The sequence below is a fragment of the Oncorhynchus masou genome, chromosome 6, assembly GCF_036934945.1.
Source record: "Oncorhynchus masou masou isolate Uvic2021 chromosome 6, UVic_Omas_1.1, whole genome shotgun sequence".
Lineage (NCBI taxonomy): Eukaryota > Metazoa > Chordata > Actinopteri > Salmoniformes > Salmonidae > Oncorhynchus > Oncorhynchus masou.
In genome coordinates this window covers 18,939,952-18,957,974 of record NC_088217.1, presented here as the reverse complement: position 1 = coordinate 18,957,974, position 18,023 = coordinate 18,939,952, and the positions used below count along the sequence as shown (strand labels likewise).

General features: G+C 40.4%; 1 protein-coding gene across 1 annotated transcript; it reads right to left on the bottom strand.

Annotated features, from left to right (window-relative positions):
• Positions 1 to 3,028: 3,028 nt before the first annotated feature.
• LOC135541450 (transmembrane protein 128-like) lies at positions 3,029 to 17,412 on the bottom strand. The gene is made up of 5 exons (XM_064967710.1): positions 17,230 to 17,412; positions 9,365 to 9,497; positions 8,838 to 8,999; positions 4,359 to 4,467; positions 3,029 to 3,757 (listed from the first exon to the last, which is right to left on the bottom strand). Exons 1-4 carry the CDS (start codon positions 17,327 to 17,329, stop codon positions 4,368 to 4,370), a joined length of 495 nt encoding a protein of 164 aa, XP_064823782.1. The 5' UTR covers positions 17,330 to 17,412; the 3' UTR covers positions 3,029 to 3,757; positions 4,359 to 4,367.
• Between the last annotated feature and the right edge of the window lie 611 nt (positions 17,413 to 18,023).

Here is an 18,023-nt window from a genome sequence, read left to right as displayed (position 1 = left end):
GACAGGACGCACAGTTGATTGTCCTCACGGTGGCAGATGTGTAACAACACCTGCACAGGATCGGTACATCCGTACATCCCACCTGCGGGACCGGCTCATGATGGCAACAACAACTGCCTGAGTTACACCAGGAACGCACAATCCCTCCATCAGTGCTCAGACTGTCCGCAATAGGCTGAGATGCTGGACTGACGGCTTGTAGGCCTGTTGTAAGGCAGGTCCTCACCAGACATCACCGGAAACAACGTTGCCTATGGGCAAAAACCCACCGTCGCTGGACCAGACAGGACTGGCAACAAGTGCTCTTCACTGACAAGTCGCGGTTTTGTCTCACCAGGGCTGATGGTCGGATTCGCGTTTATCGTCTAAGGAATGTGCATTACACCGAGGCCTGTAGTCTGGAGCGGGATCGATTTGGAGGTGGATGGTCTGTCATGGTGTGGGGCGGTGTGTCACAGCATCATCGGACTGAGCTTGTTGTTATTGCAGGCAACCTCAACGCTGTGCGTTACAGGGAAGACATCCTCCTCCCTCATGTGGTACCCTTCCTGCAGGCTCATCCTGACATGACCCTCCAACATGACAATGCCACCAGCCATACTGCTCGTTCTGAGTGTGAATTCCTGCAAGGCAGGAATGTCAGTGTTCCTCCCAGAAATGTCTGGAAACTTGCAGGTGCCTTGGTGGAAGAGCGGGGTGACATCTCACAGCAAGAACGGGAAAATCTGGTGCAGTCCATGAGGAGATGTACTGCAGTACTTAATTCAGCTGGTGGCCACACCAGATACTGACTGTTACTTTTGATTTTGACCCCCCCCCCCCTTTGTCCAGGGACACATTATTCAATTTCTGTTAGTCACATGTCTGTGGAACCTGTTCAGTTTATGTCTCATTTGTTGAATCTTGTTACCTTCATATAAATATTTACACATGTTAAGTTTGCTGAAAATAAATGCAGTTGACAGTGAGAGGACATTTCTTTTTTTGCTGAGTTTATACATCAACAACCAATTAGTAGACAATTAGTAGGCAATGCCTACTCACAATTGGTCAAAATCACAATGCACATAATTGGAAACACTGATCTTCCTCTATTTTTTTCAGTACAAAACATAGAAAGACACCATTTTCACATACAGTATGTTGATGTTGGGGTGGTGCTGGAGATGATGAATATGAAGTTGAAAAATGGTGCATTTTCACTTTAAAGTTTCCTTTTTTAATCTTATATTATCCTGAAGGATCCTCAAGGAACCTTTTATTTTTAGAGTGTACAGTTAGGCCCTAAAATGTAGGCTTATACACTAATGCCAGATAGCCAAAAATAATGAAAGGAAAACCTCAATGTAGCCTATAGATATAAATTGCACAATAACTTTACATTTATGGATTCTCAAACGCACGCTGAAATCTATGACCACCGTGAACGCCCACCGGGGAAAATGGCGTAAAAAGAGTATGTCCTAAGGGTCATTTTTCATTATAACGTTGGGGGAAAGACATTCCTAGCGTGTGGGGAACGTGTTTGCGGCAGTAGCGGTGCGTGAGTAAAATCACTGGGGAAGCCAAGCCAGGAAAAAAAGCCATATTACAACTATGTGTTGTGATAATTGCATTGTTTGCTGTAACGAAGACACTCACAGGTGCAGAAGGTGAGTATTTATTGATGAAAAGACAAATAAACAAAATAGGAGCCGCGTACTGAACGTGAACACAAACCAATACTGCCTGATGACTGAGGCTACTGAGGGATAAATAAAGGGAAGGTAATCAAGGTGATGAAGTCCAGGTGTGCGTAATGATGGGGATCAGGTGTGCATAATAATGATTTCAAGGGCCGGTGGTTAGTAGACCAGCGACTAGTGCTGGAGAGAGCGAGCTGGAACAGGTGTGACATTTGCTTTATAACCTGTTACTTCATATGCCTTTACACCATGAGGCCGAGAAAACACAGTGGCAGTATAAATTCAACCACACCTCTGTTTCATCACAAAACCAGAGAGCAACATCTGTAACCAAATATGTGCAAAAAAATGAGAAATAAGCTTTTAGTGCATATGGAAAATGTCTCTGGACATTTAGATTCGATTAGAAGCAGTCATTTTGCTCATCGTTTGCCTTCAGTTCAACTTGACAAACTATTTTGTTGGTCATGCATGGCAGGGTTCCAACTTCCCTTTCATCATTGTATGCCAAAAATATTAAACCAAATATTAGGAATATATAAATTGAAATTTCCCTTGGATTGACGTTTGAGTGTTTTCGATTGAAGGCCAACAATAGTTGTACATTACAAACCACGTTTCCATCCAGTTTTTATGCGAGTAAAGTCATACCGTATAACATACACAAACCTGGACAGCTGTGACGGAATTTCATAAATGCCACAGATAATGTTATTTCAACATAGTGGGTTATTTTTGTCTGTAAAATGTATTACAACTAATTATTGATATAATAACCATCATATCAGGGTAAACTTGGGAGTCACGCGACGATATGGTGTGTGGTCCTCCCACCACGACTCGGAAAACCATGCAGTTTATTAGGTTGCAGATTAAATTAATTCTGTTGAACTTCACTGGGTGGTGAAAGTGCATGGTGATCTTGATGCTCCATTCCAATACATTTCGAGGGTCTTATTCTGGTGACATGACGATCGACGCTTGACTGCAGTTCGACAAATAAAAATATTATCGTTTTTTTCCATAATAATTTCATCATGTAGACTAGCCTACCCGCACTGTATATGCTAACTGTTGGCTCGATCGCATGTGCCAGGAGGCACATTTGCTATTTAACACAAATTTGTGTGACAAAACTATCGTTAGATTTGAAAATGCGATGGAAACACATTGAACTTTAGATGTTTGTTCAGTAAGCCTATATGAACACTTAGGCGTTAAAGTACATTTTGTATGCACTACCTTGACACGCACTGATTTTTATCCACAATAAATCAGTTTTGTGGAAAATAATTATTAACACAATGTCACCAAATAAAGAGACTCAAGTTCATATCAAGGTTAGTCTTTTTGCCAACAAGAGGAAAACAAGGTTGACATTAGCAACAATGCACTTATATAACAAAAAGTTGTAGAAATATTTTACAGAATTTAAGCAGACAGATTTACACTGCTAATAGCACAATAGCTTTCTGAATCAAAGAAAACTAAACATTTATTCAAAAACATATACAAAAACTATTAAAGCACTTAATGCTTTGTTCATTTCTTAAATATATGCACGTAAAACATTTTTTATTTTTTAAAAGTCAGTCAAACTGTAGTCATTCACTTTATGTTGAGGTTTTAGTACTGTAAAATAAACAAAAATAATTGCATTCCGAAGTAGGTACTTAGTTATTATTGGTACTTAAGCTCTCTGAACAAAGATATGAACGCAACATGGTACAATTTCAACGATTTTACTGAGTTACAGTTCATATAAGGAAATCATTCAATTGAAATAAATGTGTCCCTAATCGATGGATTTCACGACTGGGCAGGGGTGCAGCTACGGGTGGGCCTGGGAGGGCATCGGCCCACACACTTGAGGAGCCAGCTCCCACCCAATCAGAATGAGTTTTCACCACACAAGGGCTTTATTACAAAAATAAATAATCCATTTTCATCAGTTGTCTAGGTGGCTGGTCTCAGACAATCCCGCAGGTGAAGAAGCCCAATGTGGAGGTCCTGGGCTGGCGTGGTTACATGTGGTCTGCAGTGGTGAGGCCGGTTTGAAGTACTGCCAAATTCTTTAAAATAAAGTTTAGTAAAGAAATTAACATTACATTCTCTGGCAACAGCTCTGGTGGACATTTCTGCAGTCAGCATGCCAATTGCAAGCTCCCTCAAAACTTGAGACATTGTGTTGTGACAAAACTTCAAATTTTAGTGGCCTTTTATTGTCACCAGCACAAGGTGCACCTGTGTAATGATTATGCTGTTTAATCAGCTTCTTGATGTCAGATGGATGGATTATCTTGGCAAAGGAGAAATGCTCATTAACTGAGATGTAACCAAATATGTGCACAAAATTGGAGAAATAATCTTTTATTGCATTTGGAAAATGTATGGGATCTTTTATTTCAGCTCAGTAAACCAACACTTTACATGTTGAGTTTATATTTTTTGTTCAGTATAATAATATAATTTTGAAATTAGGGATAAGTATTGGAATTAACAAATACTAACTATACCAATTCTTACACAATAAAACTACATTGAGATTCATAAGATTGAAAAATGTTTTATTCCATCTGGATTTAATTAAAAATCTTGTTTATAATACCAATTCTTACATAATCTATATTGTTGGTTCATAAGAGCATATTTATTTAAATGTTGGCATCTTACCTTAACATCTCACCCAAGCATTGATATGAGCATAACAACTCCCATGAACTGGGTAAACAGGAGGACGGGGGTGAGGAACGACCACACAGGCCACAGTGCTATATTAAAGCTGGGGAGAAGAAAAAACAAATGTGCTTGAGACCAAGATCATTGTGATTACCATTGGAGAGATTGTAAAATAGGCTTACAACTTTCTAACCGAAAGCATTATGTAATTAGCTAGATATTAACTCTAAAACCCTTATTATCAGTAGTTTTCAGCGGTAGCTTCACCCACAGTTGACTGCGTGTGATACAATTACCGCGCTGTTTTAACGTTTAGAAGCGTCAACAATCATTGTTTGCATATGCCCCTTTATCTTTCATATCAACGAGATAAAATAAATAAATATATATCCAAGGAAAAAAAGATACACTTTCTATAGCAGCTTTACACAGATCCACAAGCTGTGTGTGCCTCCAGTTGACGAACTACACTTCCTCCACAGTTACGCTCAAACACAGGTGTTCGGAGCACCCGAGATAGGCGTCTGCGTGTGCTAATGAACTGTGTCTTCAGTTTGTCTTCCGTAAACAAGCGCTGTAACATGGAGATATTGCCGTGTGGGAACACTATCCCTCAACCTATTAAAAGGTGTGTAACGTAACCTTTTGTTTTTTGAAAATGATTTATCACTGACATGAAAGTTACGTTCCTTATGTTTCCAAAACCGTACCGCAAGCAATGTGTTTTACATGTTCAGAATGAGCCCCGGGGTCTTAACAAAACTCCACCGGCCAGAAGATACTATTGTCAATAGGCGCTAAAGGTACAGTGCTTTCAGAAAGTATCCATACCCCTTGACTTATTTTCAATGGTGTGTTTAGGACATAAAATAAAACAACAAGTACATTCCATTAGAAAACCAAACATCACAGGCATCATAAACAAATTATTAAAGTCAATCAAAACAATTGCACACCTCGGTGAACTCATTTCTCATCAGGGTTTTAAACTGCCCTTGTGATTTCAAACATGTGGAGTGTTTAAACTAAAACCAGATTTACCTAGTTCAGTGGAGACTAGAGAAAGAGTTAACCAACCATGTGAACGGGTTTGGTATTTCATGCTCTTACAATTTAACAATGAAGTTAGGTAAGTCAGAAGCTTGTAGAGCGTTGTAAACAAAAAGGCAGCAATGAAGTGATCTAAGGGATTTTAAAGAGGAGTTGCCAACCTTTTGATATGGGATGCAGTGATGCGTATTAAAACATCACGTGTGATAAATCAAAGGCCGCTATTAAGTGGCTATTAAGAGTTATGTTACAGCCGGAATAAAAATATTAAATAAATAGATTTTTTTCTCTCCCATCAACTACACACAAAACTCCAGATGTCTTATTTTACCAGGAGACAAATATTTTACTATAACAACAAAATTAAAACATGTTTTTAGACATTTTTTGAGAATGAAATACAGAAATATGGAATTTACCTAAGTGTTAACACCCCTGAGTCAATCAATAAAATGTTAGAATCACTTTTGGCAGTGATTACAGCTGTGAGTCTTTCTGGATAAGTCTCTAAGAGCTTTGCACACCTGGATTGTACAGTATTTGCACATTATTATTAGAGACTTATCCAGAAAGACAGCTGTAATCGCTGAAAAAAAGTGATTCTAACATTTATTGACAGCCATTTTCAAGTCTTGCATTAGATTTTCAAGCTGATTTATGTTAAAAAAAATGTAACTTGGCCACGAAGGAACATTCATTGTCGTTTAGGTAAGCAACTCAAGCGAATATTTGGCCTTGTGTTTTAGGTTACCCTGCTGGAAGGTGAATGTCTGTCAGTATCTCTTGGAAAGCAGACTGAACCAGGTTTTCTAGGATTTGCCTGTGCTTAGCACTATTCCGTTTCGTTCCCCCCCTCCCCCAAACTCACTTGTCCTTGCAGATGAAAAGCATACCCATAGCATGATGCAGCCACTACCATGCTTGAAAATATGAAGTGGTACTCAGTGATGTGTTGTATTGGATTTGCCCCAAACCTAACGCTTTGTATTCAGAACATGAAGCTAATTTCTTTGCCACATTTTTGACAGTTTTACTTTAGTGGCTTATTGGGAACAGGATGCATGTTTTGGAATATTTTATTCTGTTCAGGCTTCCATCTTTTCACTCTGTCATTTAAGATAGTATTGTGAAGTAACTACAATGTCGTTGATCCATCCTCAATTTTCTCCCATCACAGCCATTAAACTCTTAACTGTTTTAAAATTCCCATTGGCCTCATTGTGAAATCCCTGATACATGCCTCTCTGGCAACTGATTTAGGAATTTAGGGATTTAGGTTTTAGGCCTGTATCTTTACAGTGACTGGGTGTATTGATACACCATCCAAAGTGTAATTAATAACTAGAAATCGACCAATTAAATCAGAATAGCCAATTAATTAGGGCCGATTTCAAGTTTTCATAATCGGAAATTGGTCATTTTGGACGCCGATTATTATTATTTATTTTTTTACACCTTTATTTAATCTTTATTGAACTAGGCAAGTCAGTTAAGAACACATTCTTATTTTCAATGACGGCCTAGGAACAGTGGGTTAACTGCTTCGTTCAGGGGCAGAACGACATATTTTTACCTTGTCAGCTCAGGGATTCAATCTTGCAACCTTACGGTTAACTAGTCCAACACTCTAACCACCTGCCTCACGAGGAGCCTGCCTGTTACGCAAATGCAGTAAGAAGCCAAGGTAAGTTGCTAGCTAGCATTAAACTTAATCAATCATAATGACTAGTTATAACTACACATGGTTGATGATATTACTAGTTTATCTAGCGTGTCCTGCTTTGCATATAATCGATGCAGTGCGCATTCGCGAAAAAGGACTGTTGTTGCTCCAATGTGTACCTAACCATAAACACCATTGCCTTTAATAAAATCAATACACAGAAGTATATATTTTTAAACCTGCATATTTAGCTAAAAGAAATCCCGGTTAGCAGGCAATATTAACCAGGTGAAATTGTGTCACTTCTCTTGTGTTCATTGCATTCAGTCAGGGTATATGCAACAGTTTGGGCCGCCTGGCTCATTGCAAACTTGTTTGCCAGAATTTTACGTAATTATGACATAACATTGAAGGTTGTGCATTGTAACAGGAATATTTAGACTGATGGATGCCACCCGTTATATAAAATACGGAACGGTTCCGTATTTCACTGAAAGAATAAACATCTTGTTTTCATGATGCTGTTTATGACTTCAAGCTTATCAACTCCCGAGATTAGGCTGGTGCAACGATGTGATGTGAAATGGCTAGCTAGTTAGTGGGGTGCTCGATAATAGTGTTTGAAATGTCACTCGCTCTAAGACTTGGAGTAGTTGTTCCCCTTGCTCTGCATGGGTAACGCTGCTTCGAGGGTGGCTGTTGTCGTTGTGTTCCTGGATCGAGCCCAGGTAGGAGTGAGAAGAGGTACGGAAGCTATACTGTTACTCTGGCAATACTAAAGTGCCTATAAGAACATCCAATAGTCAAAGGTATATGAAAAACAAATGGTATAGAGAGAAATAGTCCTATAATTCCTATAATAACTACAACCTAAAACTTCTTACCTGGGAATATTGAAGACATGTTAAAAGGAACCACCAGCTTTCATATGTTCTCATGTTCTGAGCAAGGAACTTAAACATTATCTTTCTTACATGCCACATATTGCACTTTTACTTTCTTCTCCACCACTTTTTTTTGTTGCATTATTTAAACCAAATTGAACATGTTTCAGTATTTATTTGAGGCTAAATTGATTTATTGATGTATTATATTAAGTTAAAATAAGTGTTCATTCAGTATTGTTGTAATTGTCATTATTACAAATACATTTAAAAAATTGGACGATTAATCGTTATCAGCTTTTTTGGTCCTCCAATAATCGGTATCGGCGTTGAAAAATAATAAATCGGTCAACCTCTATTAATAACTTTACCATGCTCAAAGGGATATTCAATGTCTGCTTTATTATTACTTTTACCCATCTACCAATAGGTGCTCTTCTTACCGAGGCATTGGAAAACCTCCCTGATCTTTGTGGTTGAATCTGTGTTTGAAATTCACTTCTCGACTGAGGGATCTTACAGATAATTGTATGTGTGGGGTACATAAAAGAGGTAGTCATTCAAAAATGTATAAGTTAACATGATTTTTCTCCTGAATTTATTTAGGCTTGCCATAAAAAAATGGGTTGAATACTTATTGACTAAAGACATTTCAGCTTTCCATTTTTTATTAATTTGTAAAAAATGTAAAAAAATATAATTCCACTTTAACAATATAGGGTATTGTGTCTAGGCCAGTGACACACAATCTCAATGTAATACATACATTTCAATTTAGGCTGTAACAACATGTGGAAAAAGTCAAGGGGCATGAATACTTTCTGAAGGCACTGTAGTTAGCGTCTATGAATGGGTTAGCATGTATCCATGTATTACCTGCATGATGCTGCGAGGAAGGCTGCTGTGGTGATAGGAGGAATCGCAGGGTACTCATGATCATAGTGCTGTATTCCCTTAAACCATTCCAGGTATACGATGCAAAACATGGCCAAAGCTAGGCATATTCCCAGCAGTATCACACCAACATTGAACCACCAGCTGGAAAACAATACAAAACAAAGCACATAAGCAACAAATACATGACAGGAACTTGTGGTTTGGTTCTTTCATGAAATGCCATCATAAATACTTTTTTCAATTACAGTGACCAATCTACCCTTTAGTAACCGAAGACCAAACAGAATGTTGGTTATTTTCTGGCCAGTGGAATTCACTTCAATAGGAGCGATTCAAGACTACAATCCAGAGATAAAATTATCCATTTTGGATCCAGGCTGACGACCCCTTTTGATTACTAATCACATGACCTACTGCAAAGACCTATACACACACACTTGTCCCCTTTTATCTTCAATTTAGCTGGATTAGTTTGAGTACAAAAGGTTTTTTCATCACTACAACACCTTCTGATATCGCCATTCTCCGTGATGACGCGGAGGAAGTCGAAATAATAAGTCAAGCCGACAGAAGCCACAATCCAGAAGACGGAATGGCGGTTGATCCGAGGAAGTGGTTTGGCATCTTTCTCTTCTTGACCTGCAAGTTTGAGGCAAAATTCCATGGTCATTGGGAATGCAGTAAGCATGGTACTAAATCATCACTTTTCACAATGAGTAGATTTTTAATTTCAAAAGAAACACAAAAGGCCTAGAGAAAGTGTGTGATTATTTGCTCCCACACAGTTGAATGTTTTAGGATTTGTTGAAGGGCGCTACACAATCTAGCTAGGCCTATGTATGATGATAGTCTAGGCTACAGCCTACTAATAAGCATCCTTGAGTTAAATACTGAATATTGTCTGCCTGCCAAAGATCTGGTCACCACTAATGCAACAAGGCAAAAGTGTACAAAGAAGCTATGAAACCTGATAGAATTTACACCAGAATATGAGAACAGAAGGTGCCCAATCCGCTGCACCTTTTCAGGTTCAATACATTTAAGGATCAAACTGCCCCTCATGCTATAAGCATACTTTTTGAAAAGCCTATTTATTAATCTCTAATTTACAAAAATGTACTCTAGTTGAAATCAGACCCACCAAGCTGCAGCTGTCAGATTACTAGACAATTAAAATAGCAATTTAAAAGGTATTTAATAGTATAAAAAAAGGAGTAGATATTTAAAAATTAATAATTTAGCAAAAAATATTGTCAGCGTAAAAGAATAGCCTGGACTGGATCATCCAGCCAGCCAATGATGGGTCTGCTGTTTATTTTAGGGGGGGGGCACTCCGACGAGTTAAGCGCTCATACAGTAAATGGAACGTAATTCCCTTTTTATGCACTTTTCTCCCTACACATATTCTGACCTTGAACTTAAGAATGAGAATAGCATGCTACGGGCCTCCCGAGTGGCGCAGTGGTCTAAGGCACTGCATTGCAGTGCAAGAAGCATCACTACAGATACAGGTTCGATCCAATCTGTCACAGCCGGCAGCGACACCCATGAGGCGGCACACAATTGGCCCAGCATCGTCCTGGTTAGAGGAGGGTTTATCCTTGACCCTTTGCTTTCTAGCGACCACTTGTTGCGGCCAGGTGCATGCATGCTAACTCTTGTCGCAAGGGTACGGTGTTTCCTCCGACACATTGGTCCGGGTTAAGCAAGCAGTGTGTCAAGAAACAGTGCGGTTTGGAGGGGTCGTGTTTCGGAGGATGCAAGGCTCTCGACCTTTGTTTCTTCCGAGTCTGTACGGGAGTTGCAGCGATCGGACAAGACTGAACCTACCAATTGGATATCACAAAATTGGGGAGAAAAAGGGGTAAAAAGTAATACAAAAACAATGAATTATAATAATAATATATATTTTTTAAGAATAGCATGCTATTCATTTGGGGTGAAGATCAAATACATTAATGTGTGGTGGAGGTATGTCTACAGACACGCCATATTCTGACATTGACCTAATTCCCTCATAATTCCACTACCTTTATATGTGATGAAACGATGAAAAAGGTTGAGCATGTCGGTGGAACAACATCTACTTTATTTTTTTATGATGGAAATAATACCATTCTCTATGCACTGTCATTTACAAATTGATAAGAGCTACTATTGATAAGGCTAGGTAAATGAGTAAGCCATTTGGCTTAGGAGACTGTAAATATAAATTACAATTGTTTTACATCTACCCCTGGAGACATATGTGAAACCAGTCATATGGAAGCAAAATGAAGCATATCAACACATCACCTTTTCCACAGTGAAGTTTATGAAATGCTGGCCTTGTAATTTGCAGGGATGACATTTGGAGACCCAAGCTATAGGTTTTTTCCCCCCACCTTTATTTATTTAACCAGGTAGGCCAGTTGAGAACAAGTTCTCATTTACAACTGCGACCTGGCCAAGATTAAGCAAAGAAGTGCGACACAAACAACACATAGTTACACATTGGATAAACAAACATACAGTCAATAAGACAATAGAAAAATCTATATACAGTGTGCGCAAATGTAGTAAGATTAGGGAGGTTATGTCAATAAATAGGCCATAGTGGCAAAATAATTACAATCTAGCAATTAAACACTGGAGTGATAGATGTGCAGAAGATGAATGTGCAAGTAGAAAAACTGGGGTGCAATGGAGCAAAAAAACAACAACAATAAAACAATATGGGGGTGAGGTAGTTGGGTGGGCTATTTACAGATGGGCTGTGTACAGGTGCAATGATCGGTAAGCTGCTCTGACAGCTGATGCTTAAAGTTAGTGAGGAAGATATGAGCCTCCAGCTTCAGTGATTTTTGCAATTCTTTCCAGTCATTGGCAGCAGAGAACTGGAAGGAAATGCAGCCAATGGAGGATTTGGCTTTGGAGATACCCACTGAAATACACCTGCTGGAGCGCATGCTACGGGTGGGCTCTGCTGTGGTGACCCGTGGGCTGAGATAAGGCAGGGCTTCACCTAGCAAAGACGTATAGATGACTTGGAGCCAGTGGGTTTGGCGATGAATATGAAGCGAGGGCCAGCCAACAAGAGCATACAAGTCGCAGTGGTGGGTAGTATATGGGGCTTTGATGACAAAACAGATGGCACTGTGATAGACTACATCCAGTTTGCCGAGTAGAGTGTTGGAGGCCATTTTGTAAATGACAATCGCCGAAGTCAAGGATGAGTAGGATAGTCAGTTTTACAAAGGTATGTTTGGCAGCATGAGTGAAGGATGCTTTGCTGCGAAATAAGCCGTTTCTAGATTTCATTTTGGATTGGAGATGCTTAATGTGAGTCTGGAAGGAGAGTTTACAATCTAACCAGACACGTAGGTATTTGTAGTTGTCCGCATATTCTAGGTCAGAACCATCCGGAGTAGTGATGCTAGACGTGTGGGCAGCGATCGGTTGAAGAGTATGCATTTAGTTTTACTTGCATTTAAGGGCAGTTGGAGGCCACGGAAGGCGTGTTGTATGGCACTGAAGCTCGTCTGGAGGTTTGATAACAATGTCCAAAGAAGGGCCAGAGGTATACAGAATGGTGTCTTCTGCATAGAGAAGAATCAGAGAATCACCAGCAGCAAGAGCGACATCATTGACATATACAAAGAGTCTGCCCGAGAATTAAACCCTGTGGCACCCCCATAGAGACTGCCAGAGGTCCAGACAACATGTCCGCCGATTTGACACACTGAACTCTGTCTGAGAAGTAGTTGGTGAGCCAGGCGAGGCAGTCATTTGAGAAACCAAGGCTGTGGAGTCTGCCAATAAGAATGCGGTGATTGACAGAGTCGAAAGCCTTGGCCAGGTCGATGAATATGGTTGCAGAGTATTGTTTTTTATCGATGGCGGTTATGATATCGTTTAGGACCGTGAGCGTGGTTGAGGTGTACCCACGACCAGCTCAGAAACCAGATTGCATAGCGGAGAAGGTATGGTGGGATTCAAAATGCTCGGTGATCTGTTTGTTAACTTGGCTTTTGAAGATTTTAGAAAGGCAGGGCAGGATAAATATAGGTCTATAACAGTTTGGGTCTAGAGTGTCTCCCCCTTTGAAGAGGGGGATGACGGCGGCAGCTTTCCAATCTTTAGGGATTTCAGACGATACGTAAGAGAGCTTGAACAGGCTAGTAATAGGGGTTGCAATAATTGCGGCAGATATTTTTTAGAAAGAGGGTCCAGATTGTCTAGCTCAGCTGATTTGTAGAGGCCCAGATTTAGCTGATGTTCTGAAAGAGCTGCAATCTGGATTTGGGTGAAGGAGAAATGGGAGAGGCTTGGGCAAGTTGCTGCTGAGGGTGCAGGACTGTTGACCGGGGTAAGGGTAGCCAGGTGGAAAGCATGGCCAGCCGTAGAAAAATGCTTATTGAAATTCTCGATTATTTTAGATTTATCCGTGGTGACAGCGTTTCCTAGCCTCAGTGCAGTGAGCAGCTGGGAGGAGGTGCTCTTATTCTCCATGGACTTTACAGTGATGTTGAGGTCTGTTTTCCTTTTTTTCCTTCTTTTTTTTGTCTGAGAACTTTTTGGTTTCTTTAGCCATGCACAAATGACAGTATAGTGCCAAACCTACGGAGTTGACTTGTTTTAATTATATGCCCATACTTTTCACTGTATTTTTGTACCGTGTTAAATATTAGCCGCTATCGGTAGCCACCGTCAGTTATAACCACATACATTTATAACTGTCACTGACTTTAGTGTTAGGTAAATTATGTAATGGAATTATGGAAACTGTCTTTCCTGTCACGTTCCTGTGGTTGTTTCTGATGATTGCGAGCAAAAGTAGATCATAGGCTAATCTATTACAAGTTTACAAATAATTTGGGACATGTAGCCTATTTGAAACATTATGGAACGCAGACCATATGTAGAAGTTTAAACATGGAGCACTATTCATGACGACTGGATCATTGTCATCACAGTTCCGTGATTAGTGAGGATTGTTAGGGTAGATTTATAGGACTACTGTTCAACCCCCTATTGTACACTTTTCTCACCTTTCAATATTTCATCGATTAAACAATTGAACATGGCAACTTTCAGGATGAATCAAACAACTATTTTTGATTCACCAATATATTTTGTGCTTAAAGGTTCTCCAAAAAATATACAAGAGAGTATTTTTCAATCTACCAATTGGTGCTGATGAGACCAATCTGTGTGTATTTACATGGCTTTCTTTCATTGATCCCTAATATTCTGAACTATTCTCTCCATATATTCTATGGAGTCTGTCGAGAAAATTCAAATTTAAAAAAAGGTACAAATTTAAATGGATGGCTTTACATAAATGTACTTAAAACAATACTGAATAAAAGCTCCACGAGAGTTGAATTCAATTTATTCAGCGCAAGCAAGGGACCCACACCTGCAAATCCCGTTACACACTTGCATAAGGTAAGTCTGAAGAAGGAAGAAGGGACCCATACTGGGAGCAGCAGGACATTGTTTGTTTGAATCCGATGGCTTGTTGAGTGGAGAGTGAGGATTGGATTACAGTGGCGAATGCAAAAGGAAATAAGAGAAGTAAAGTGGTAGTGGAATCTAGTAAATCCAAACCTAGTTATGATTATTTTTCAGTCGGAGTAAGGGTTTTGGATAAGTGTTGTTACCTGGGAGATCCGATTGAAGTCTCTATAAACAGGTGACGTAGTGTTGCTCAGCGTAACGAGAAGTGGGCTTATTTTCATTTTTGTGTATCTATGAGACAGAAGGAGTGTGCTCTGGGCCTCAAGAAAATATATCAGATTGGAATGTGTCACGTGTGAATCTTCAAAGCAGGGCGCCTATCAAGGGTGTTTTCTCTGGGGTGGCACTAGAAGTAAAAGCAAAGGATATACGTGAAGAATTGCATCAAGTGGTTGATGCACACCGACTGACCCGCATGGTCCATTCTATAGTTTTTTGATGAAGAGTCTCTCCCTTCTCACATATATTTTAGTTTTATGAGATACTCTGTGAGAGCCTTCGTGCCCAAACCCATGCAGTGTTATAAATGCAAAATATTTGGTAATGTATCAGCTGTATGTAGACGGGAGAGGTATCGCATGCCAGCTGAGCCTAAATGCTGCAATTGTGGTCGTGGAATGTCGTGATGTTGCTCTTGCTGCGGGCGATTCCCTGATCCACCTCTACGCAGACGACACCATTCTATATACTTCCGGCTTGTCCTTGGACACTGTGCTATCTAACCTCCAAACAAGCTTCAATGCCATACAACACTCCTTCCGTGGCCTCCAACTGCTCTTAAACGCTAGTAAAACCAAATGCATGCTTTTCAACCGATCGCTGCCTGCACCCGCATGCCCGACGAGCATCACCACCCTGGATGGTTCCGACCTTGAATATGTGGACACTTATAAGTACCTAGGTGTCTGGCTAGACTGTAAACTCTCCTTCCAGACTCATATCAAACATCTCCAATCGAAAATCAAATCTAGAGTCGGCTTTCTATTCCGCAACAAAGCCTCCTTCACTCACGCCGCCAAACTTACCCTAGTAAAACTGACTATCCTACCGATCCTCGACTTCGGCGATGTCATCTACAAAATTGCTTCCAACACTCTACTCAGCAAACTGGATGCAGTTTATCACAGTGCCACCCGTTTTGTCACTAAAGCACCTTATACCACCCACCACTGCGACTTGTATGCTCTAGTCGGCTGGCCCTCGCTACATATTCGTCGCCAGACCCACTGGCTCCAGGTCATCTACAAGTCCATGCTAGGTAAAGCTCCTCCTTATCTCAGTTCACTGGTCACGATGGCAACACCCATCCGTAGCACGCGCTCCAGCAGGTGTATCTCACTGATCATCCCTAAAGCCAACACCTCATTTGGCCGCCTTTCGTTCCAGTACTCTGCTGCCTGTGACTGGAACAAATTGCAAAAATCCCTGAAGTTGGAGACTTTTATCTCCCTCACCAACTTCAAACATGTGCTATCTGAGCAGCTAACCGATCGCTGCAGCTGTACATAGTCTATTGGTAAATAGCCCACCCTTTTTCACCTACCTCATCCCCATACTGTTTTTATTTATTTACTTTTCTGCTCTTTTGCACACCAGTATCTCTACCTGTACATGACCATCTGATCATTTATCACTCCAGTGTTAATCTGCAAAATTGTAATTATTCGCCTACCTCCTCATGCCTTTTGCACACAATGTATATAGACTCCCCTTTTTTTCTACTGTGTTATTGACTTGTTAATTGTTTACTCCATGTGTAACTCTGTGTTGTCTGTTCACACTGCTATGCTTTATCTTGGCCAGGTCGCAGTTGCAAATGAGAACTTGTTCTCAACTAGCCTACCTGGTTAAATAAAGGTGAAATAAAAAGTGGTCGTGGAACATGTTTAGGGTGAAGGAGACTGAGGTGGTAAGTATAAGGGCTTTCCCGCATGTCTCCTATGCCGAGGCGGTGAGAAGAATGGAAGAAAGGAGTGAAGTTGAAGAACTAATGGTAGTAGGAGTAGAGACATTAGATAATATTCCTTGTCAACAGAGGGATCCTGACATGTTGCATGTTAAGGTGGTCTTTTATTGCATTGGTTATCAACTACACAGCGCAAACAGAGCCTGTTTAGGGATGTGATGTGAACTGTGATTGAAGGGGTGCGATGGATTTAAAAAAAAAAATTCTTGTCAGGTCACCCCCCTCTTCCTGCAACAGTAGGGGGCGGCAATACACCAATAGGTGTAGTCTGACATAAAATCTTAAAGAAGAAGAAGGTAAGTCTGAATACCAACTACTGAGAAGTGCTTAGGAAAGGTGTACATTTCCTAAATCTGAATCAGTCAATTAAGGCATATCAGTTTACGGAGACACTGGGTTAAGTCTCCAGTACAGAAGTATTGTCTGAAACTATCGTGTTGCTGCAGTGCTGACACAGCTTTTAAGACAATCAACAATCAGTGGCATGCTGCCCAGTTTAAGCCCGAAAGTTAAGACACGTGTTCTGTTGTCAAATCTGCCCACTGGACCTCCTGTTTGATGCACAATGTGGGCTATATCAGCCCATACTTAATGTGCCAGCTGTAAAATAAATGCAGGCAGCTACCGTTACATTCGAGACAATCATTAACGTCAGCTGACGTTAACTAGAGGATTTTCCTTACAGTTCTGTAGAGGCGTAGAGACTCAACTTTAGCAAGCTAGCTAGTTAACTTTATATTAATAGCGATAAAAATTGGAAGATAAACAACGACACAGACCAAATAAATTATTTACGTCTCATTCGTTGATACGTTGACTATTTTTGAAATTCAGTTCTTTGTGCTAGCAACTGAGGGCAGCAAACGAAGGAATTTTCATGGCTAAAGTATACCGTTGACTTACTCTTTTCGTTGCTGTCACCTGCTGAAACCCCTTGCATGAGAAGTTCAGCGTCTTTCTTAAATCTATTTCGTAGATTTAAAAATTGACTATCAGCAAGCATGTTTGATATCAGGGTGTTGGTCTTAGCTGACTGGCAGGCTAGCTATGGCTAAAGCTTCCTTGTCCACTGACTTCTTCTTATTATTCGGTGCTTAACGGCGGTTGGCATTTAATATAATGTTACATTATCGCCACCAACTGGACCGGATAATACAATTCATTACACTTTGTGATACAAAAATGGGAAAAACGAAATAAAAAATGACCCTGCTAACTATTAACCCTACACTCATTAAAAAACACCACCACACTCCACTATTTTAACCCCATCGAAATCCTACACCAGGCGATGGGACACCCCCTGCAATGCAGCAGTAAAATCTCGTAACCCAAAGTACTTCTCTGCTGCTGCCGCAAAAACAAATACTGTGATTTGCATTCCATTCCTACGGTAAAAGCCAACCTTACTGAAGCACATTTAATTTGTAGGCCCTGTACTGTACTGACAGAAAGTTTACTACTCACCAGGAGCCTCTCAGGATCCCTCCCCCTTGACCCATCTTCCTGTACTTTCTTCACTGCCTCAGCATATGGCACCTTCTGTACAACTCTGACCCTGGCAACCTAAATCTGTGTCTCTCGCACCGGATACTTCTGATCAGTAATGTCACTAGAGATTCACGGATAGGGGGGCAAAGCCTCTTTTGGGGGGGTCTGGGCATACTCTCCCAGATTTCTTTTAAAGCCCCCAAAAT